A 23,646-nucleotide genomic window follows, 5' to 3' on the forward strand; every position below is an offset into this window, starting at 1 on the left:
TCATGGACAGTCTGACGTTTGGATCACAGTTTCTTTTTTTTTTTTTTTTTTTTTGAGACAGAGTCTTGCTCTGTCACCAGGCTGGAATGCAGTGGTGCCATCTTGGCTCACTGCAACCTCCATCTTCCGGGTTCAACTGATTGTCCTGCCGCAGCCTCCCTAGTAGCTGGAACTACAGGCGCCCGCCACCACGCCTGGCTAATTTTTTGTATTTTTAGTAGAGACGGGGTTTTATCGAGTTAGCCAGGATGGTCTCTATCTCTTGACCTCGTGATCCACCCACCTTGGCCTCCCAAAGTGCTGGGATTACAGGCATGAGCCACCACGCCCAGCCTGGATCACAGTTTCTTGGCAATTTTTTTTTTTTTCTTGGAGACCAAGTCTTACTATGTTGCCTGTGCTGGCCTCAAACTTCTGAGCTCAAGAGATCCTCCCACCTTGGCCTCCCAAATAGCTAGGACTATGGTTGCCCCATGCCTGGCTTCTTCACAGATTTTTTTAATGCCCCAAGACAGATGCCTCTCCTTTCTCACAGTCCTCTTTTGAAAAGTTCCTCTCTCTGATTTTCCCTTAAGCTTCACCTCCAGACAGTCACAGTATTTGAATACCTGCTTAGAAGCTGTGTGACATTGGGCAAGATAGTCAACCACTCTGAGCTTTGTTTTCCTTCCCTGTAAAATAGGCATGATAATTCCCACCTTGAAAGGTCATTGGAAGGATAGCGAATACAAATGCCTGACACAAAGTGAGACTGATAAATGCTATTTTCACAATTATTAGACTACATTATTTTAACTGTGACTGCAAATCTGGTGTGGAATTGAAATGCTCATCTTAACAACAGAGCTTTTGGAAGTTGCAGGCTGAAATCCCTAACAGGAAAATCCAAAACCAGAAGTACTTCAAAATCTGAGACTTTTTGAGTGCCAACATGATACCACAAGCAAAAAATTCCACACCTGACCTCATGTGATGGGTCTCAGTCAAAATGCAATCAAATCTTTGTTTCTTGCCCCAAATTATCAAAAGCCTTGTATCAGATTGTCTTCAGGCTTTGTGTATAAGGTGTATATGAAACATAAATGGATGTCACGCTGAGACTTGGGTCCCATCTCTAAGATATCTTACCATGTGTATGCACATATTCCAAGATCCTAAAAAATCTGAAATCCTAAACACTTGATCCCAATCATTTTGGATAAGGAGTACTCAGCCTTAAAAAAAGTTACAGTAGATTTTAGGATCAATGGAGATGATATTCTATGTAACAGATTTTTATTATCATATATTAAGTGAGGACTACTTTGTTTAAAATCTTTAGATTGAAATAAACACGTTCTGCATACAACCACCGTGAGCACAATTTATCTTTTTTTAAATTCAGAGGCTCTTAGGAACCTTGTAGTGCCCCTGGGTTTTATTATGAACTCCAGTTAGCATTTTATTGTGGCTGCTTAGAAGTATTGATTCATATCAAGTCCGGAAAGCAACTTCTACCTGTTCACCTTTTCCCATTCCTTAACACATAATAGCGAAAGAGTCTGTTTCATAAACGCAGACTGGCTTGCCTGTGCCCGACCCTGTCTCCACTTGGTCGGCTTCCCTGGGATGAGGACTCTCCTGCCCTGGCTTGTGCTGGGAAGTAATAGAACCAAAGCAGTAACATCCATAGAGCCGAGGAACAGAAGTCAGTGGGGCTTCCAAGAGTTCATTTCCCATAAAGTATCCAAAGTTGTTCAAAGTCGGTCAAGCTGTCATCACATTTCAGATGAGACCATTTTAGGGAGTAACAAGGGCAGAGTAGATCAATTAACATTTCTTTTTTTTTTTTTAATCACTCTAAATTCAATGAATGTTCAAGGCAGGTTGAACAGTAACAGCGAATGTGGTGATGGAAGAATTGAGGCAGCTTCTGTTGTAGTATTTACTGTGGTTATCATTTCCACACCTAAAGCTGCATTCCTATCTTCTCATTTATTTTGCCTCCCTTTTAATTCACTGAGTTTGATTTAGAGAAGTCAGTGCATTGTATTACAGTGCCATTATGAGTCTGAATTTCTGATTTAATTCCGACAGTGTGAGCCCAGAACAGAGGACCAGGAGATTCTGCGTTACCCCAATTAGCCCGGGAAAGCTTAGACGACTGGCTCCGTATCTCTATGTATGCCCCAATTTCCCCTCCTGTAAAATGGAGCTATTTACTTCTTATCTGAGGATTGTAATTGTAAAAGAAAATTTCCTGTAGATGTGAAACAAATTTTAAATAGCATGCAGATACTTGCATTTGTATTTTTATTTTAACCCAAATTAATATGCGAAACCAGGATGCTGTTTTCAGAGTTGTTGGCATCAGTTCATCATATTTCTAGGTGAAGTATGTGAAAGTGATTATAGGTAATAAATATCTTTTTTTTAAAACTTATTGCAGAGGCAGTTTTTCCACTGTTAATGAGGGTAATTTGACTTGGTTGAAGGATTGCAGTTCTTAAGAATTAATGCAGTAATCCAATTCAAAGATTTAAAGAGATCTAAGATTTTTCACAGGTCGCGTGCCAGTGAATGTGCTCCTATCACATAGCAGCTAATGGACTTGAACGCCAGTCTGTCATTTACTGTTCCCTCACTGCATAGCAGCTTTGCCCTTGGTAGTAGTATACTTTCCAAGCATTGCAGGTTATTTAGAAGTGTGGTATATTTGTAACACTTTTGAGAGATAGTATCCTATTTCCCACAGCCCCTAATTACTATAAAAACTGGGGTTATCTTTCTTAATTACACGTTTGAATCCTAATCTGCTAAGGTCTGAGGAGTATCAGGCTCAGAGGAGCTGCCTTCTCGCCTTTCTTTTTCAGAGGAGGGCCTTTTATTTTTTTTAATGTATTTTTAAAAACTAATTCATGTATCACTGTATTCGTACATATAGGTTAATTCACGTGAATACAAAGGTTACATGCACTGTATTCATGACTTTCCATTTTTGATAATGATGTATTATTAACAGCTAACAATATTTTGTAAAGGCTTATTTATAAAGGATGTTGGAAATGTTCTTATTTCCCGATCCCGTTATGTTCCTAAATATTAAAAATCCCATTTTGAGGCAATTAGAAGCATTCGCTTCTTCCTCCACGTGTGTTCTCCAGACAGCGTCACCATTCTGCGCACACAGGAACCTTTGTTCCCTAATTAGAAAAAGGACTAGAGCTCATTAGTTGTTGGTTCCATGTGGTGTCTGCTCAAACACTGAGGCAATAATACATTACAAGGAGAGATCCAGCCTAAATCTGAGAGGCTCTCCACAGTTCCAAGAACTGTGAAAAGATAAATATATCTCGGAGGGTCCTTGTAGGGCCATCCTCACATCCTGCACTGTCCTTGAGGGCCTGGCTGGTGGGTGCTGATCAGTTTTAAAGTCAAAGAGATTTGTATATTCACAGGAGGAGGGAAGGGGAGAAGGCACAACTTGTATAGAAATCTAGAACTTTACCTTTATTGAAAGTCCATGGTCTTGCCCCAAAAAAATAAATAAATAAAATAAATAAATAAATAGAATTATCTTTTGGATTTTTTGGTAGGTTAGTGGGCACCATCCAGATGCGTTCAGATGTTATTGAAGGTAGGCGAATTGTTGACAAACATAATAGAAGACCAGATACCTTAGGCTGATTTTCACTGCTGGCATTGGACATCAGAGGAGCTGCATGAGTTTTGAAAGCTAAAACTCCCAAACTGGATCCACAAAAGCTTTAGGCTGCATCAGTTATCAACAAAGAGCCCTGATTTCCACAATCAGAACAGGCATTTCTCCAGCCTCCAGGAAACCTCATGCATCTAATGTTCCCCAAAATATTAATAATACAAAAATGGTGGACCCATCTCACTGGTTAAGATTAAGGTTCCCGCAGCAGAGAAGTGAGCAAGTGAAGTGAAAAATCTCAGACCGTATGGAGGATGTTTTGCTGTGCCTTGGCTGGGCTGGGAAGGATGTGCTGAAATATAAAGGGATATGGAGAAGAGAGCAAAGTGTCAGTTTGAAAGCCAGAGATTGGAAAATTGAGCATTTATTTTGAGGGTCAATTCACTTCTCTTTGAGAAGGTTTATCCAGTCAGGTAGCTAACACCCTGGAAGGAAAAGAACTCAGAGGCCACTAGGCATGTCTGAGATACTCTCCCACCACCCCCTACACTAACCCCCTCCTCATATCTTGCCTTCTCTTTCCATCCCTGCCAAAGGATAAATTGCCCTCATCCTGCTAATGCTAATGGAAGACATTATTAACAAAAGGGAGTGCTTCATAAAGGAAGCTGAGATCTGGCAAGTGGAGGCATGACACCCTTATGCTGATAGTGGTACAGGTCAGAAATAGTGAATATGGAAACAAATATTTCGCTGAAATGTTCTGCCATTTAAAGGAACATGTCTAGCTAGCAATATACATATATATTTTTTTCCACCAGTAATCTTTTTTTATGTTGTATTTCTCAGAGAAAGAAAAATAGATTTTAAAATGTAAAAACCTGTTCTTCAATTGAGTATGCAAAAATCTCATTGCAGTATTTATTCTAAACCTGCTCTCATAATGTTCAGTCAAGGAGAAAACAGCAAAAAACAGTTGTTGATGGACTTAGCACAGAACTGGATTAAATAAGCATTAGTCTACTGAAGCTGATTACAGGAATATGAAAATGCAGTATCTTAATGGTACATATTTTTATGTGGCAGCTCAGTTGCCTTTCATTTTGCAGCTAATATGTCTATTCTTATGAGTCATTTACTTCTTTAATTACCTTTTGCAGGCAAGGCACCATGGTATATTAATGTGAATGATTTTTACTGCCAGTTTATCATACAATGCCCCAGAAGTTGAAAGGCGTAATTGACTTGGAAGAACAGCTCATGAAGGAAACAATATTTAGTTGACAGTTTTCCTTGTACTCTCTGTTGACGTTTATGAGTTTACACTATGCTAAAGGAGTAATAAACACAATTTTCTTTCAATAACAGGAAAGGGTAGCTTCTAAAATACATTTGTGGAAAACACATTTGTTCATTTCTTGAATAATATGAAAATAACACATTTCCAGTGATAAGACTTCTCAGATTGCCAATTGAATTAAACCTTCGAAGGTGCATTTATAACCTGTCTCAGAGCATTAGGAGATATTAGGGTTCATGTGATTGAATCTACTTAATGAATATTTAAATTATAAACAGATTTAGATAAATCATATTTAACTCTGGGTGTTAGGGTGAGACAATTTAGTCCGGTGCTCCCAACTTCCAGGAGAAGGAAAGGCAGAACGGGAGCTTGGGGATTGGGAACTGTCTGAAGGAAGATTTTCTTTCTCCAAAGGGAGGGAAAGTCTGACAGTACATTTTGGAAAAGTAAAGAAGGCATGGTCGATGCAACTCCTTATATGGCCTGGCCCTTGAAGAGTTAAATAAAGATTTGGGTGGGTCGCTGCCGTTTTGGAGCCTGGAAAGGTGCTTTGACTTGACTTCGACAGTGTTATTTTAACCATCACTTCCACAGTCCCCTTGGCCCTAAGCTGGTTCACTGGCTCTGGGCAGGCCCTGGTTTGGCACATTGGTTCAGAGGGAGTTAAACTTTTCACAGTTTTCTGGGTTGTTTGCAGTTCAGTCCTGTGCAACATAATGAAAGTTTTCTAGCCATCTGTTGTTAAGCTGGCGGTGAACAAGGCCAGTATATCCAAACAAAGTTCTGGCCTGCTGTAAACTGAACCTGTCAGTTTAGCATAGCTTTGCTGACCCCTCCAAGGAACAGGGCAGCCCTCGGTACCAGGCACTCACTGCTTAGAACTTTCAAAGGGGAACTATTTTGGGAGTAGGGGGTAGGGGCCTGTTTACTTTTTTCCTCCGTGTTCCTCTCACTGGCTTGGACTGGTTTATACTTAATCTTTACATGTACAAATGGATATTGGTCTCCCTTCCTTTTGGTCCCCCCTCCTTTTTCAGAGGGAAGGACATTTCTTCTTAATAGGGGATTATAACTTTTTTTTTTTTTTGAGACGGAGTCTCACTGTCGCCAGGCTGGAGTGCGTGGTGCGATCTTGGCTCGCTGCAACCTCCACCTCCCAGGTTCAAGTGATTCTCCTGCCTTAGCCTCCCGAGCAGCTGGGACTACAGGCACGCATCACCACGCCCAGCTAATTTTTGTATTTTTAGTAGAGATGGGGTTTCACCATGTTGGCCAGGATGGTCTCGATCTCTTGTGACCTTGTGATCCGCCCACCTCAGCCTCCCAAAGTGCTGGGATTACAGGCGTGAGCCACCGTGCCTGGCCGGGGATTATAACTTTTAGAAGAAGGTAGGATTGTCTAGAAATGTATGTGAGGTGGCTGTGATTCAAACGGAAGTTCTATGCAGTTATTTTTGTTTCATTATTTTGTCTTTCAGTGTTGGGGGGACAAATAGTCCAGGAGAAGAAGCGCCTATATTTATTACGTAGCTTATATAGTTAAAGTTTTCATAGCTTTAAGAGGACTTTTCCCCCCTTTCTGCTGCATTTTGTATTTCATCATCAGAAGTTAATATACAGCATAACTTGGCAGAGCAGCAGTTAGACAATACTCCCAGCTGTATGGGCTATTTCGTGCTTCTCTGTTCTCATTTACAAGGTGTATCATTGGCTTTAATTGCCCAGCTTAACCTTAAAATAATTCCATTGTTTTGCTGTAGTTTTTCCTACTGTAGTATATGTTTCATTTTCTGTTTGGCAGTATTTCCTTGGCTATATATGAAGTGCTCCTATACATTTGGATCCTTGAGCTATCTGTCTGTCTAGCTACCTACCTACCTATCTCAATACCTATCTAACACTTCCCCTAATCTTTGTGGGTTTCCTTTTGTTAATGATACCTTGGAGGTGCTGCTGTATTTTTCTCTTGGCCTTCCTATCATGTATTTCTTGTCCAGCCTTGGTTACATTTGTGCCCTGTTAAGAGAGGGCCCTGGGGAGCCATCGTTAAACCTTGGTGTCCATTCGAAATTGTTAAAATATCAAGGAGAATAGCCACTGTTTTTGAATAACTATTTTGGCTGCTCTAACGGCCACCTTAGTCTGTCTAGGTAGAAGCAGACCACAGTCCCACACAGCAACAAAGAAACAAGATACTGAAAGCCTTTAGACAAATGTCTGAAGCACCAGTGTGAGAGGGTTTGGGCTCAACTTCAGCTGCAATCAAGAAATGGACAAGGGTCAAGAATTCCGTAAATGGGGGTGGGGACAGAAGAGGCAAAGGAATAAACAAGGAGACACCCAAGGCTTCCCGTTTAAGGGACAAGGAGTATTACAGCTGTGAAAAATATTCAGTTTAAAATTTAAATGAATGCACTTACTAGGAAATACTACAGAGTCATAATCTGTTTGTGAGGTGACTGACATATAAAGTGCTTTTTTGTTTGAAAGTAAAAAAAAAAAAATCACACACACACATACTCGGGGTAGACTTTCGGGTATAAAATGTCAGGTGCAGTGTAACGTGTACTCAACTCCAAGAATCAAGCAAATAACCTTGGTGTTTAGGACGTTGCCTTTTAGAACATGAAATTGTATTTTGTTGTGTGTCCTTTTTTTTTATTTAGAGGAGGACTACATTAAGAGGTCACCTATTAGCTGTGTTTTTGCTGTCTTAAACTCAGCCCTTCTGTCTATTAAAATCAAACCACTGTGTAAACATTCCCGTGTTGTTCTTGGTCTACAATGGCCACGGGGATCAGGTTTCACCTGCCTGCACATCTTCAAGCAATTACAGCAATTAGCGTGAAGCCATTTCACATTCAAGCATTCAAGGTCTATGGTGACATTCAAGTCCAGGAGAAGTCTGAAAGGGAGAGGAGGAAGAGGCCCAGAGCGAGACGACTATTCCATGGCCCTGAGCAGACAATTTCTCTTTTAAAAATGGTGGCCCTTTAATGATGTTATTATGAGGTTTTTAAATGACATATCAAAAGTTGTTTATATCACAAAAACCCAACAGTCATTTAATTATACTAATGAAGGTCTTTATACGTGTCAGATTTTTAAAAAAAGACTTCTAATGGCCATGAGAAATGGAGTGTTGCTGCTGCTTGCATCACAGCAGTGGTGGCAGCATTCTTTGTAGAGGAAGAACATATTTTATAATGTATAAGGGAATTTGCATTTTGCTTTTCACGGCAAACCTTTCTGTGTTTTTTGTAAATCTAACAATTGCAACAACATGGAATATTTAGTTGGGAGATGTTTGGAGTAAGTGTTGAAAGCAACTATGTTTGTTTTTTTTTTTTGTTTTTTTTTATGGTTAGAGAACAACCGTGGCAACTTTCACAGATTGAACTAGTAGAGTTCAAAGGAAAATCATCCACTTTAGCACATCTGATAGCTGTATAGGCATGGCAGAGGTGTCTTGAAAAAACACTCTTAGGATCCAATAGGGCTTTGGCTTTGTTTGTGTTGTTTTTTGCATTTGTAACTTAGTTACCCAGGACTCGTTTGCACAAGGCAAATGCTAAACTGATTACAGTTTTTAAAAATTGGTTTGTACATTTTTTAATCCATATTTTAATGTTGGTTTATTATGCAAAAAAGGAGGGGCACTAATTTTAAAAATCCAAGCGTGCTGCAAAAGAAGATCTTGCTTTGCAGTCCCAGAGGGTGCTTGCAATCAGGAATAACCGCAGGCTAAATTATAATGTGGAATTCTGTTGCCCTTTAACCTGATGTTGCCTGTTCACATTCAGGGTTTGTTAACAAACAGCTTTAAGAACAAAATTGTTGGGAGAATTACCATTTGATTGTATGCACTGACTTTATTGAAAATAAGAGGCTTTATTTTTTTTAATTGCATGTCTCTGAGAAAGTTGTGATAATTCCTTTACAGAACTGCCCTAGTTGGCTTAAAATCTACTAGGTGTTAAGCAGTTACATATCTGTAGGACAGAACACATCTATTTGTGTGACTGAGGCTGGAACATTTGTGTTCATTCCATAACTAGCCATTTTAGGGAACTGGACTGCTTAGAGCTCTCTAGCCCCATCTCGAACTACTTATAGCTCTTCTGTTGAGAGATGGTTTTCCTGACCGCCCACTTTCATGGCGCCCAGGCTGTGTGCCTTTTGATACTGCAACGCAGAGCAGCTGCAGGGGATGCTAATAAAATGCAGCATTTTGGACACTGAGCAAGGTAAGAGTCTGCCTTTTTCTCCTGCCCCTTGAAAAGGGATTGCTAGGAAATCATTTCCTGGTCTCTAACTGGACCAGCTGAGTTAGAGAGGAACATTTGCATTGGATACTCCACCCCTCCCCAAAGTGGAGAAGGCAGGCGTGGAAGCACTGTGAGACTCAGAAGGGAGATGAGGCAGTAAACCAGATCTTTCCCATTTTTTCCCCCAGCCTAGTCTTCTGTTTCTATGATCTGCCTTTTGAACTGTTTTTGTGGCTGATCAGTTCCACCTAATATGTCTCTTGATTTCTGCTATTGTAATACTCAGGCGACATGCTGTTCTCTTCATTTTTATAAGCTTTAGATGCTTCTGCCTGTCATTTTCTGGCGGTTTATCTTCAGCGTCTGGATTTGCTTTCAGACTTGAATGTCTATCAAGCTGCCGTTGCTTTGAATGTGAGATCAAAAGAAGATGAATTCCAGTAAAAAATTTCCTTCTATGAAGAAAAGATTGGGGCCTATGTAAACATCCCACTGACAGCTCCCAATGAGTTATTTTAGCCGAGTATTAGCACCTGGATGACAGACAGTCCAGCATTCCATGCTAAATAACAAATCAGTAGCTTCTGTGGCAAAAGAACATTGCCACAAGAGCAATACATTTTCAGAAGGAATCCTTTTCTTCCTCCTTTTTTTTTTTTTTGTTATTGAATATGGCTGTTCAACTCTTCCTCCTGTTTTTCAAGCTGACTTGCTGTGCCTTCAGCAGTTTACTTTTCTTTACAGTATCTGCTGAATTACTCCGGTGACGGAAGACAGGACTGTGATAATCATTTTGGGGCGGGTTAAGGAGTGTTCCAGTAGGCAAGCTAGGCATCTGGAGATAAACAGGTAGTTTGGTTGATGGTGAGAAAGAAAATGTAAAGGACAGCCAGTCAAAGCCAGATCCAGGGCATATCCCTGGAATACGGGACGATGTGTTCTTTAAAAATACATGTGACAAAATCCTCTAAAGTCTGCAAAATCTGAATTTTCTTCTTCTTTTTTTTTTCTTTTAAAGCATCCTGCCTATGTAAATGTCACCACAAAAATATCTCAAGAGCAGGTTTCCCGAAACCCTGTTGGTGTGTATTTGTCTGCGTGAATGAGCTGTGTTTGGCTAGGGCTTGGTCTAGCCAGGGCGCACTGCGTGTGCTGTGTCGCTGCTTGCAGACCTGGAGCGGTTTAGATACGTGTGGCATTAATAGATTTCTTTAAGAGCTAAATGCAACTTTGAAAATTACCTGCAAGCTCCAACTGATCTTTCAACTTTGAAAGTGAAGAATTACTTGAGGAATTCTTGTGGTTTCTTTGTCATTTAGTGAGAGCCCAGCCAGCTACTGTGGAGGCAAACCTCCCTGAGGTTGCCTACAAAGGGCAATGTTCCAGTGTGTTTTCTCTTCGAGTGTGCTTCAGCCGCACAGTACTTCCTGTTTATTCAAACATCTTTTTTACCACTCGGCAACCCCCGCTTCGCAGAAACAGCCAGAACCCATCTACAGCAAGAAGACGGAAATCCAAAGGCAGACAGTACGGGCTCCCTTCGCCAAACTCTTCATTTTCTCTGTAAGTGTCCAGAGAAAAAGAAACATTTTTTGCTGGGTTAAACTTTTAAACTAGGGATCCGTTCTTGTGCAGACATTCTCTGAAGGGCGAAATAAGATGATCCAACTTGTTTACTGCTTTTTTTTCCTCCCCCTTCCCTCCTCTCTCCATCAGAGGCTTTTTTCTTTTTAGAGATTTTAGAGGACCGTTTCCTTCTAACTCCTTGTTTAATTCACTCTTGCTTTCAAATATGTCTTTGGATATAATCAGCTAAGTAAGCAGCCGGGTGGTGTCAGGATAGTTTTATAGGCTAAACGTAGATTGGAACCTCTCTCTGCTTACTGTGACATTGTTTCGTGTTGCCTTCTTTTTCTTCCTGTTATCACAAGTAGTAAGAGAATGTGGGGATGGTGCCTTTGTAATTCTGCATCTACAGAATTGTCCCCTGATGTTTGCATCACGACACCGTCATCATTTGTGAATCAGTCTTGATAATATTTGTACCAATTTCATGCCAATAAAAGTCAGACTGCTGAAACACGCACGGTCATTATCTCATTCATATTCCTATTGTTTCAATGGAGTGGGCTGCAGAGGGAAAGAGAAAGCCTGCCTCACTTTCCGTGATGGTTGTTAACTTTGATGTTGGAAGGCTCTTTTCAAAATTTTCCTTGTGAATAATCAGTATGGCAGGAAAAGCCCTTGGACTTGGGCTGCCTCCTGGCTCTGAGTAGAAGAGCAATCTAACGGCTCTCTTAGTCCTTTCTGTTGAAATGACTTTTTAAACACATGGTTTGACATTTTTGAAAAAGGTTCCACCTTTTCCTGTCTGTAGTCACTCCTTTTGCCTCTCTCCCCTCCCTCCACACCCCCATTCCCTGACCCCCAACTTCAGTTTAATTGGTAAGCCAGGTGTTAATATTTCTTTTTTAACTATATGGTGCTCAGGGAATAGACAGGAAATGGAAAATTAGCTCTTTTGATCTTAAGAGAATTGTGATTACTGTGAACCTTGTTTGCTAGTCCGCAGTCTAAATATTTTTAAATTTTAGTGTCTAAAACAGCATCTATTAGAATAGAGAAAGAAATATGCTCTGGGGTCGTCCAAACCTCTCATAGAAGAAAAATTTAAATACATAAAATAATTGTATGTATGTGTGTATGCATGTGTGTGTATTGCTATCGCTATGGTGGCTTTTTTGAATGTTCAGAAGTTGTTCTCTTTTGCAAGAAAAAATAAGATGTTTGCGACTGCCTTAAGGACAATTTGTTTAACAGTAGGAGTAATTGCAGGGAAAATGGAAAGAGTGACTGAAGGTATTTACTCAGATGTTAGTGTAGGTGTCGGGGCCGAAAACTCAGTGTGGGAACAGTGGGCTGCTTTTCTTGGTATCTTAGTCTATTTGATGACCATCAAATTTCCCAGCTCGCTGGTTTTGTTTTTTCTGGATGGCATGTTTGATTATTTATCAGAAGGGGAAGGGAGTAGCTGAAGCAAATAAACATGTGACCAAGTTCTGTTTTGTTTTCCACTCCAAAAGCCATGCCCTTTAACAGATACACAGAAAATAATAAATGCATTGTTTTATGATAAAAGGAAATTATATGTGTCTTTTTTTTTTTTTTTTTTAAGGCAAGTGAGTTAACCCTTAAGACTCAGGAGGCTTTTTGCCTTCTGAGAATTTGCCAGGCTTTTTATTGAGAATTAGCCTATTGCAACTAATGGTTTTATGGGACAGGATTTCCCAGGATTACTTGGTTCATTAGTTTAGCTTTTTCTAGACAGTTCACTTAGGAATGTCTGCCTCAGTAGTTCGACTGTGTGGTGTATGTGTGTGTGTTTTAAATAATAATACCATTGGACAAACCAGTGACTCTTAACCGTTTTGTTGAAGGCTATATTCTGATGTTTAAAGCTAAACATGAATAGCTCAACTAAAGGAAAGTATACCATAGTGTCTGTGGCTAGGAGACAACGTGATTTATCAGAGGCCAACATTTTGCCCCTCTCTTTAAAGATGTTAGGCAGGTGCTGTAATAGAGAGAGTCTACTTATATGTCTGTGTCCCTCAGAAATACCTTCTAGTCTTTAATATTATGTAACCCATTTCACTATCTTCCAGGTTGTCATTATCTCAGATTGATTCCTCCAGAGGCCAAGGGAAAGGCTCAAATCTATATTAAATTTAGATTTAAAATTTGCGTTTTTTTTTTTAGTTCTCAGGTGGGGTTTGCATGGCTTTGTGAAATCATTCTTAATATGTAGGCATTCACTGATACATGTGCGCATACTGGCACATTCTTTAAATACAGGAACATGATTTTCTGTAGGGGCTTCCTTACTTCTCCACATCCTGAAGAAGTGATGTGCATGATTCTAGCACAGTGCCTGGCCCAGTCGTATCAAGACCTATAAATCACAGCTGAAAATCTGTTTCATTGCCTATACTGTTTTGGAATGTGAATTGAAAATATGCACACAGAAGGGATTCCCTCTTCCTTGACTATATAAGGGAATGGTGCAGCAGAGGCTTAGATACAGTGCAACTTTCACGAGTATTGCCCTGCAGATAACTACGAGGTTGCTTTGCTCTTGAGAAGACAGCCATGGAAGCAGTGGCCTTTCCGCCTCTCTCCAGAAGGCAGTTGGGTTGGATAATCATACTTTGTATTTATACAGAGCCCTTTGTCTGTAGAAATCAAAGTGCCTGACTAATGCTAACTTGTTAATACTCAGAACACCCCAGGGACATAGGTAGGCTGCAAAGATTATCCCACTTTTGAGGTGGGAAAATGTCCTGTTGTTAAAATCGTTTACGATTTCCGGGTGTGTCTGTATTTAATGCTCAGGCTAGACCTGGAAGCGCTATGATCTAGAGATCATGAGAAGCATTTTTTCCTGTGACATAGTCAGCCCTGACCACAGGCAGTCTCATGAGAAAGTGTTTTACCATGAAGAAACTGGCCTGGAAAATATAGCTAGTGCATGATGTTGATGGTGGTGGGAGGGAGGAGGTGGTGAAGACTAATCGTGCTTAATTTTAATCTATTTAGGGTCAAAGGATGTATTTTTTTTAAAGATACAGCATGGGCTGAAACTTCTGATTTTTGTTTTGTTTCTCTTTAACTCAATATGATGTTGGCAATTTAACTTCCACAAAAATCAAGTTAGTTTGTTCTTTGTGAAGAAACAGATACAGTACTGCTTATGGGCGCTGCAAAGTTAAGTCAGCGGTTGCTCTGTAGTTACATGCTTTGGGGGCAAAAGAATTGAAACCTGCTGTTAACCTGGTATGGTACTGTGTGATTCTTCAATTCTGGAGTGCCGTGGGCCTCCTTCCTGGGTTTCTAAAGCACAGTGTAAAAATTAGACAAGTGCCATTTACTGTTCAGACTCCTTTGTTGAAAGCTTTTCCAGAAAACTCCACAGTAGGGTGGAGATGCCTGGGTTGTTTGGCTCCTGAAACTGTTTGTTTGTTGGAACCTGAATATAGAAATTAGATTTGAAAAAAAACTCTACTCAAAATGTGCTTTTAATTTCAAAATGTAATTTTCAAAAGACCATACAAAATGATTCCAGTTTTTGCTTAAGAAATATTCTTTTCTTTTTTCTTTCTTTCTTTTTTTTGGGGGGGGTTTTTTTGTTTGTTTGTTTTTTTTGGTTTGTTTGTTTCTTTTTTTTTCTTTGAGACAGAGTCTTGCTCTGTTACCCAGTCTGGAGTACAGTGGTGCTCTCTCAGCCCACTGCAGCCTCCATCTCACAGGTTCAAGGGATTCTCATGCATCGTCCTCCTAAGTAGCTGGGACTACAGGTGTGCACCATCACACCGGGCTAATTTTTGTATTTTTAGTAGAGACGGAGTTTTCCCATGTTGCCTGGGTTGGTCTCCAACTCCTGGGCTCAAGCGGTCTCCCTGCCTCGGCCTCCCAAAGTGCTGGGATTACAGGCGTGAGCCACCGTGCTTGGCCCAAGAAAATTTCTTTTCTTTTCTTTTCTTTTTATTTTTATTTATTTGATTTTTTTTGAGATGGAATCTCACTCTGTGGCCCAGGCTGGAGTACAGTAGTGTGATCTCGGCTCACTGCAAGCTCTGCCTCCCGGGTTCACACAATTCTCTGGCCCCAGCCTCCAGAGTAGCTGGGACTACAGGCACCCGCCACCACGCCCGGCTAATTATTTTTGTATTTTTAATAGAGACGGGGTTTCGCTGTGTTAGCCAGGACGGTCTCGATCTCCTGACCTTGTGATCCGCCCGCCTCGGCCTCCCAAAGTGCTGGGATTACAGGTGTGAGCCACCACGCCCGGCCAAAAATTTCTTTTCTTAATCATATCCCCAAATGCTGATAATGTGTCATTGCAGGTGATGGTGTCATATTTTTTTTTATTATTCTCCCAATTCATGTATACATTTTACATATCTTCTACCATGAACTTATTACTTTCATAATCTATAGTTATACAGCACTTTTCAAAATCACTTGTTACTTATTGAGTGTGAGGCTCTAGACTATGCACTTTACATGTACCAATTTGACATAGGTACTTTCAGTTCCTCCCATTCTTATTGAAGAAGAAACTAAGACACAGAGAGGTTAAGTAACTTGTCTCAGGTCACACAGCTAGCAAATGGTGGAATTGGGCTTCAAATCCCGACACAATGATTGGTGTGCGTTCAACCACTATGTATGCTGCTTCTGTAGAAATATATTAATGTTTTTCAAAGCAAACTTCTATTTCTTTGTAATTTCTATGATTCTCTCAGGGTCAGTAGTTCCCCCAAATTCCCAGAGAATCCTTACTTCTTTATGCCTGGAGACTCAAGTTCCATCTTATGCTAAACTGTGGTTACTGGAAGTTCAAAAGATCATTGTCACTTTTCGAGCACAACTCTGTGAGCACAACTGTGCATTAGATGACCACAGTTTTTTTCAGATTCCCTTTTAAAGAGTTACTAATTCCTCAACCAAACCAATCAAATCTGTATTTCTTTGCCTCCATAAGATGTAATCTTTCTAAAGTTCATTACAAAGTTACCTTTTAGTGTGGTTTAGATTAACCGAATATATTTTTCTATACGCGTCTAATTTTTTTTTAATCGGTCATGTCAAGCAAGTAGTTCTAGTTCCAGGTGAATGGAAGAACTCCAAATCCATAGGTCTATGGATTAGTGGACTTTTTGTGTGTATGTCGTTCTTGAATACAGTGAAGGGATTCTATCCAGGCTGTGTGACGTTGACCACGTTACATAAACTTTCGTTTTATATAAAGTAATTTGGAACCAATCGTAGTTGGGATTCAGTGTTAGTTACCATTTCCTTCATTGGTAGTATCACCACCAGTATCATCGTCTCCCCCTACCTCAATATTTGGCCTCTTAGGCAGCCATTCCTGCATTGAGAATTGGCAAGGCATGGGTGAATGTTTGGTAAGAGTCAGAGTCATATTTGCTTAAGTACCTTTGCCATTGGAAAGAGCCAGGATTCTCAGCTGCATGTCATCTGTGTAACTGCAGATAAACCATATACCCCTCTTGTCCTCAGTTTGTGTTTTGTACAATTAAAGTTGACTGCCTTAGATCCCTTTGGGTTCAAGAGAGGATGCTGCAACTTTTCTTAGTGTTTCTATAAAGAGGACGACCATTGGTTTGAGATCACTGGGAAAAAGGAATCTTTGCTTTCCATTGAGAAAATATATTCTCTTATGCCTGGGGGCAGTGTGTTATACATATAATAATAGTTTTAGTTTCCATTTACTGAATAACTATCATGTTTCAGGTGTTGTGCTAAGGACTTTACCTACATATGTCACATAATCTACAATTTATCCTCTCTGGTCTTGTGTTTCTCTTTTTTTTTTTTTTCTTTTTTTTTTTTGACACACAGTTTATGATCTACAAGTTAAAGTAACCACAAACATAATGTGTGCACCACACACTTGCATATATCATGCTGTATTATAAAGTATCAGTTGTAATAGTGATATTTGAAACATTTTTCCATATGCTTTGCATAATAAGTAACACAAATATTTTGGAGTAGGTAAAATACTTTAACTATTGTAGTTATTTTACATACTTTAAACAATGTATTTATAGTAAACAATTGTGGTGTTTTTATTTGGGGATTTTTTCAATATTCTTTTTTCCAAGAATTGTCCAGTATTTTTTTCTCTCCAGAGGGGAAAAAAAAAAAAATTGTAAACATGTGACTGCTCAAAAGGCAAAAACTGAGAAAGGCCCAACCTGAAAAAAATTTCTTTTCAGGTTGGGCCTGTCAAAGGACTATGCAGGTACACACAAATAGAAATGACTTTGTTTTAAAATATTTGTGAAAAACTAGATAATAGACATATGGAGTCCCTCTGTATCACTTCTTTTTTTAAAAAGTCTAACTTTAACTTTTATTTTAAATTCATGGGTACATGTGCAGATTTGTTACCTGGGTATGTTGCATGATGCTGAGTTTGGGGATATCCCGACACCCAGGTACTGAGCATAGTACCCAATAGTTAGTTTTTTCACCCTTGTCCCCCTCCCTGTCTCTCTCTCCCTCATCTGTTAACTGGGTATAATTTACCTCAAAGCATTGTGAAAAAATAAATAATATAATGGGTTTGCACTGTTTAGTACTTGTCTGGCAATAAACACTAAAAACATTACAATTTTTAATTATCTTCCTTATCCCCAATGACCAGGGACCAGGACAGGTTTAATAACACAGTAATTTAGCACCCATACCACCTCCACCAAAAAAGAAGAAGAATGTATTTATAGCAGAGTGCAAGAGTCTACAGTGGCTTAAAACAAGAGCTGGAAATCCCACTGGACCTAAAAGCCATGCCGAGTGGGTCAGGAGAAGAGATCTCACTTAGATGGAGGTGAAGTGTAAGATACAGATGTCCAGAGGCATTAACTGTGGCTGGACTTTAGTGAAATTTGGGTAAAAAAAGGAAAAGACCTGTGCTCTCTTAGCTCTGCTTTTCTATTATTTGCTTTATGAAAAGCTTGTTTTGAAAAAAATCCAACCTTGGCTTAGCTGAACCAAAGAACAAGGGACTTGTCCAGAATGGGGCTTGAGGAAGAGCTGAGAATCAAGGTATGATGGGGACAACGTCAGTATTCCAAGAGAAGATGAATGAACTCAGTTAACCAAAGAGGTGAAAACACAGCGTGCGAGAGAGCAGAGATAGCTGGGCTTGTTAATTCCTTCCTGTCCGCCTGCTTGGAGTTTGCCATCACAACAGTAGAAACACAGGATGCTGCTACAGGGATTCAGAAGCAGGCTGGTCCCTTGGGTCTGGGGATATCAGGGGGCACTGCTGCTTGAAGGAATTGGTTTGTGGACAGAGTTTTTAGGCAAAGGTTGAATTTAGATGAAGAAGATACTTGGATGCCGTGTAAATGTGGGCAGAGAACAGGGAGGGCAGACTTGTAGATATGGTTATGGCTCACAGAGTCCTGGCCACGGAAAGGTCTGGTTGAAAAAAAGCAAGTCTTTTGTGTGGGGAAAAGAAGGGAGATTAAAGTTAGAAGGTGTGATACCAAGAAAAGACCCTTTCCTTCATTCTGGAGGCAAAAGGGCCCACAGTCAGTCATGCATTTTTAGCTCCGGAGGTCTGCATAGCCATTTGCCAAGATTACCCGCGGCCATCTTTGGTCTAATCAGTGACCTTGATACAGTGTGAGTATCAAGTTCTCATGAGACAATGTTTTGTTTGTTTTTGTTTTTCCATCCTAGCCACTCTGTAGACTTGTGACCTTGGGCAAGTCACTGAACTTGACAATCTGTCTCTGTTTGCCCATTTTAAATCAAGACTTATCAAACTTTCCCCAACTTCCCTTAGAAAAGTTGGGAACAAGAAATGAGATTAGTGTAGAGCGCAACTTAACTAGCACAGTGTCTGGTTCATAGTGAACAATTCAATACAGTGTTTTTATTTAGTGTCTTAAATGTAGGAAAGTTATGCTGCACTTGTCCCTATGTTTCTAGATGCTCCTCGTTTCTTAAATTGTTATACAGATAAAATCTTAGCTATTCGAAATAACTTGCTTTAAGGAGTGTAAATTAATGAAGAATATTAGGATTCCCCACCCCCCTCCTAATATTTGGCCAATAGTGAGTAGTTCCACATTTTGGATTATTATTCTTGTTTGGCCCTTTCCTATATTCCCATTTCTGTTTCTTTCTTTTGTCTTCTATCTCTGCTGGAATGTTGCCTCTAAATCATTTTTACTCTTTGCTTCTTTGCCCAAATTCAGGCAAGAAAAGGAAGGTACTTTGTGAAGCAAAGCATTCATAGGTGTTAATTGCCTCTTAGGGCATCCCGAGTATGTGTGACTTACAGTATAAGAAAAAAAGGAATACAGTACCATATTTGTTTGAGAAAGAACTGGGTTCAGTGTTACTAGGAAAATCATGGAAAATCCTCCATTATTTTGAGCATAATTCTAGTTAAATTCTTCCACAAGCTTCAAAATTAGCAAGTCTCATTCTGAGGTATGAAAAGATGTGAATCTGAATTATTCATAATGAGAGTTGCTGAGCTGCACCCTCATAAAAGGCAATTGCAAAAAACAGTGGGTTAAATACAGTGAGTTAATAGAGCCTTTTGATTCATTTATCCTTGCATTTGACCCCAAGTTTTTCAACTTTGGGAACCTGGAGGATGGGGCCAACTTATTTATTTTTAAACACAATCTAGTCTTAAACAGAGGCAAAAAAGAGTTTGATGCAGCATCCAACTTAACATTTTAGACATTTTCTAATAAACTTTACTTCTGTTTTACTTCATTGCAATGCTAATGTGACCTATAGTCATAGCATCCTAGGCTGTGATCTTGTCAACTCTCATGAGCTAAACAGGCTCAGGCTTGGGCACTGCTTGAATGGAATCTCTCCAAAGACAACTCAGGTGCCAGAGACTTGGTGTGGTGATTCAGCGTCTGGCACTGGCTCCAAGAGGAGCCACCAGCCAGTGCCTCAGCAAGGTGGTTATAGGGCCCTGTGTTAATGGGAGTAGGAGTATGATGGTGGGTTTTTTTTTTTAGCTCTTCCCAAAGACTTCAAACAGACTTCCTGACTGTTTGTAGTCATTAAACTTACTACATCTAATTTTGCAAGAGGACCATAGATATCCCCCCCACTTTTATTTTTCTGGTATCATGAAAATCCTCTCCTTTACCTTGCTGGCTGAGAAGTATCCTGTACATGCCTTTCAAGTAAAAAAGGTTACTCATAATTGCAAGCAGATACAGGGTTTGCTGACCCCTTCCTGGGCTTGATCGGCGGTGGGGTTTGTAGCAGAATGCCACCTCCTATCTAGAGCCTTTGGCATCTCTCTCTGTCCATGTCTCCTGTAGTTGGTGCATGGGATGGTATTTGAGCTCACAACACTAATGCAGGCAAATCATGACATGGTGCAGGAACACATTTGCGTAATTTTGTTCTCTTTAGTCCCAGTTCTTGTAAAAAAAAAAAAAAAAAAAGAAAGAAAGAAAGAAAAAATATAATTTTTTGCCATCTTTTCCTCCCCAAGAAAATATACTCAAGTTGCTGACTTTAAAAGAAACAAAAAGCACGACTCCCAAACCTACCTTTGCAGTATTTGTTAAACATTAAAGTAAAAGAAAAGCAAGGAATATATATAATAGGCATCATAGCAATGATAACCACCCTACATGTAGCTTAAAGAATATAAAATCATGTCTGTAAGTATATGTGAAACCTAACATTGGAAGTAGATCTAGAAGAGAGGTTCAGGCTGGTGTGGGGTGATAAAGTGGTCCAAGTACTGGAGGGGGTGCTTTGGCCTGGCCTTTACCTTTTCCCCACCATCCCCACACAGAGATGACACTGCCCATGACCCATGACTGTAACTCCTCTGCAGTTAGGACAATGATGACCAAAGAGAACAGTGACTTTTCTATTTCTTGTCCCTTTCCATTTTGACTCAAACACATAATGTTGGAATGCTGTAGGTATGGAGTTGTCTCTGCTCTGATTTTTCTCCGTGCCTATCTTGACATTGTCTCATAAACTTATTTGCAAAGACTGGAACACTTTTTAAAATCCATGCAAAATGTCCTACCTAAATATCAGCTGCTACTAAATGCTCTGTAAGCATAGGACAATTTGTCCAGCTGTTGGAACTCTTGAGGATGGATGATGCTGCATAGAGCCTTTCCCTTCTCAGCCACAGATTGAAATTCAATATATCCCAGTTGATGTAAGACTTGGCTGTCTACTGCACCTGCTTTTGGGGTTAAGTCAAGTGGATTTACTACCAATGAATGTTCAGAGTCCACACCCTTATTTGCAGTATCATAGAGTAGACCAAGCAGTGACTGGTACAAAGAAACTGTTAAAGGCTGTCTGTGAATGGTCATTACCCTCTGTAAGTTTTGTTGGAAAATGTTTTGTTTTCTATTTACGATGCCAATAACCTGACTCAATGATTTACTGCAGTGCTTTCTTTCTTCTCTTGTGTATCTAATATTTACACAGTCATTAGAATTGGAATCTTTCTTTGAACATCTAATATTTTCACAATCACCAGAATCCTTCCATGAAATTAGCTTACTTTTCCATTGTCTTGTTATAACCAAATGTTCTATTTGTAAAATAAAAATTTAAAAAATTGTTTGAAGAACCTGTTGCTTTGGAATACTGTTGACTCTGTATGAATACTTCCAGTTCTATAAGCCACTGTCATTTCTTTCTTTTTCTTTTTTTAAAGTCACTCACAACCCTTAATTCCTTCTTGCCCTGGAGTGATTGCTCTGTCTAAAGCAAGAAGGTGATGAAGTTTCCTTGCATACTCAGTCCCCGGTCTTGCTACAGAGTGATTGTCAGGTTGTGTTAAATGATCACTGCTTTGGTTGCTGAGGTTGAACAAAGATAGCAAACTAGTTTAGGGGAACCAGGCTCTCTAGAGGGACTCAAAGAGTATGTATAGGATGAGAAACAGAGGAGAGAACATGACTCCTTTCCTACTAATCTTCCCATGCTGCTTTTCTTTTTTTACAAGCTTTTCCTCCCACCCCTATATCCACAGTGACTGTTGATTAGTCCATGAAATTATCTGAAAAACAGGTTTGATCTTGAGGGGTGGGGAGAGTCTAGGAAAAGAAATTAGAAGAAGGATGGCTGACTCAGACCAGCCTTTCAAGGTGGAAATAGGACAACTTCTCAGGGCAGACAGGAAATAACCAACTCTCGACTGGCCACCAATAAGGCACATGCTGTCTTCATTCTGTGAGTGCTCAGGATCTCATACTGATCTGAACTGCTGTCAATTACCTACCAGCAGAAACACATCTTCAAAGTTTGAGGCAAGTTTTAAACAGTTTCAGATCAAGAAGCACATGGATGTATTTCCTTTTCAGAACATCAACATTGAATTTGAGCTTCAAGAACAGCTAATTAATAATGTTCTTGCTCCTTGGCCAAACTCTAAAATTATTTTGGGGAACTGATTGAAAGATGTGTTTATATAAGATTCTATCCAGTGAAATCTTTGGGGATCTCAGACTAGAGATAGCAACCTAAGATGGGGATTGACAGACTTTTCAAGTAAAGAGCCAGATAAGAAATATTTTAGGTCTCAAGGGCCATGTGGTCTCTGTCAAAAGTCCTCGACTCCGTTTGTAGCACAAAAGTAGCCATAGATTATATATAAGGGAATGAGCTTAACTGTATTCCAATAAAACTTTATTGGTAAATACCAAAATTTGAATACCATATAAGTTTCACATGTCATAATATAATCTTATTTTATTTTTTTCTCAACCATTTAAGTAAGCAAAAACCATTCTTATATCATGAGCTGATATATGACAGATGATAACAAAACAGGTGATAGACCGAATTTGGTCCACGGGCTATAGTTTGCTGACCCGTGACTAGAAACTTTCCAGTTAGTCATATTTTTTGAAGACCTCCATGTGTCAGTTGGTAATCTCAGACCCTGTCACCAAGTGTGTTATGCAAAACATTTTAGAAAGATTTTCTCCTTCTACCAGCTTGCTTTATGTATGTGTGCATGCCTGTTCAAACCATATTTTATATAAACTTGTTGATGTTTCTTAAAATACGGTAGACATGTTTTTGAACATCGGCTACCTTGATAAACATGCTAAACATAGAATTACCTAGCCCCTAAATATAAGCACCTGCTATGATCTTAGAATGTAAACAGCTCAGAAGTTGTAAACACGCTTATGTAAAACATAATTTGTAAATAACAGATGGCACTTATTTACTAAGAATATGGAGGCACTGATGAGAATGAAGTAATCTTGGACCAATAGAATGGAAGGTGTGTCAAAAATGTCCAGGTTCCAAGTTAGTATGAAAACATGACCTACCGAGCCAGCAGCAAGAGGGCCATCTCACTGGCTCTGAGTGCTGAGAGCTGGCCGTGGACCATGGCATGCCAGCCATCGGGCAGTTCCAACTCCTTGTGCAGATCCGGGCATAGGTGGGAGACTAGTCAATCCACAGAAGAGATGAAAGTGATGCCTGCCTGCCACCACTCCCCCTGCCCCACCCGCTTCTTCTTTTAGCTCAGAGAGCCACTTATTTTAGCTTGAAGGAAAATAAATGTGAATGTTTGCAACTGGGCTCTAAGTGCCTGGTTTTATCATTCACCGCCACTCTGTGACATCCTCAAACTGTGTCTTTACTGTAACCCGAGCCTAGCATGAAAATACAGCACGAGGTTATCCAGTGCCAGGCAATTGTCACATCTGTTATAAAGAAGTGTTGACTCAACCCTCCCAGGAACCACCACCAAGAGTAAAAGGTCTCCAGAGATGGGATTGGACCTTTTAAGTTATTTACATTAGCAATTGATCTGGAACTTGAGTCAGAGTTGATCCTTGCTTCTTAAAAGAGAA

General features: G+C 39.8%; 1 protein-coding gene across 29 annotated transcripts in view; it reads left to right on the top strand.

Moving 5' to 3' along the window:
• Window positions 1-23,646, top strand: part of FOXP1 (forkhead box P1) — a 628,059-nt gene that overhangs the window by 443,512 nt on the left and 160,901 nt on the right. The window contains exon 1 of one of the 29 annotated variants that reach the window (XM_009238795.4): window positions 10,306-10,771. The exons of 24 other annotated variants lie outside the window; for them this stretch is intronic. In XM_009238795.4, coding sequence (XP_009237070.2) covers window positions 10,586-10,771 — 186 coding nt within the window. In that variant the 5' untranslated portion in view covers window positions 10,306-10,585. Of the gene's footprint in view, window positions 1-10,305; window positions 10,772-23,646 lie in introns of those variants that run through there. 4 more of the 29 variants (XM_009238793.4, XM_009238794.4, XM_063722000.1 and 1 more) reach the window with 4 other exon arrangements.

Source organism: Pongo abelii, chromosome 2, assembly GCF_028885655.2.
Source record: "Pongo abelii isolate AG06213 chromosome 2, NHGRI_mPonAbe1-v2.0_pri, whole genome shotgun sequence".
NCBI lineage: Eukaryota > Metazoa > Chordata > Mammalia > Primates > Hominidae > Pongo > Pongo abelii.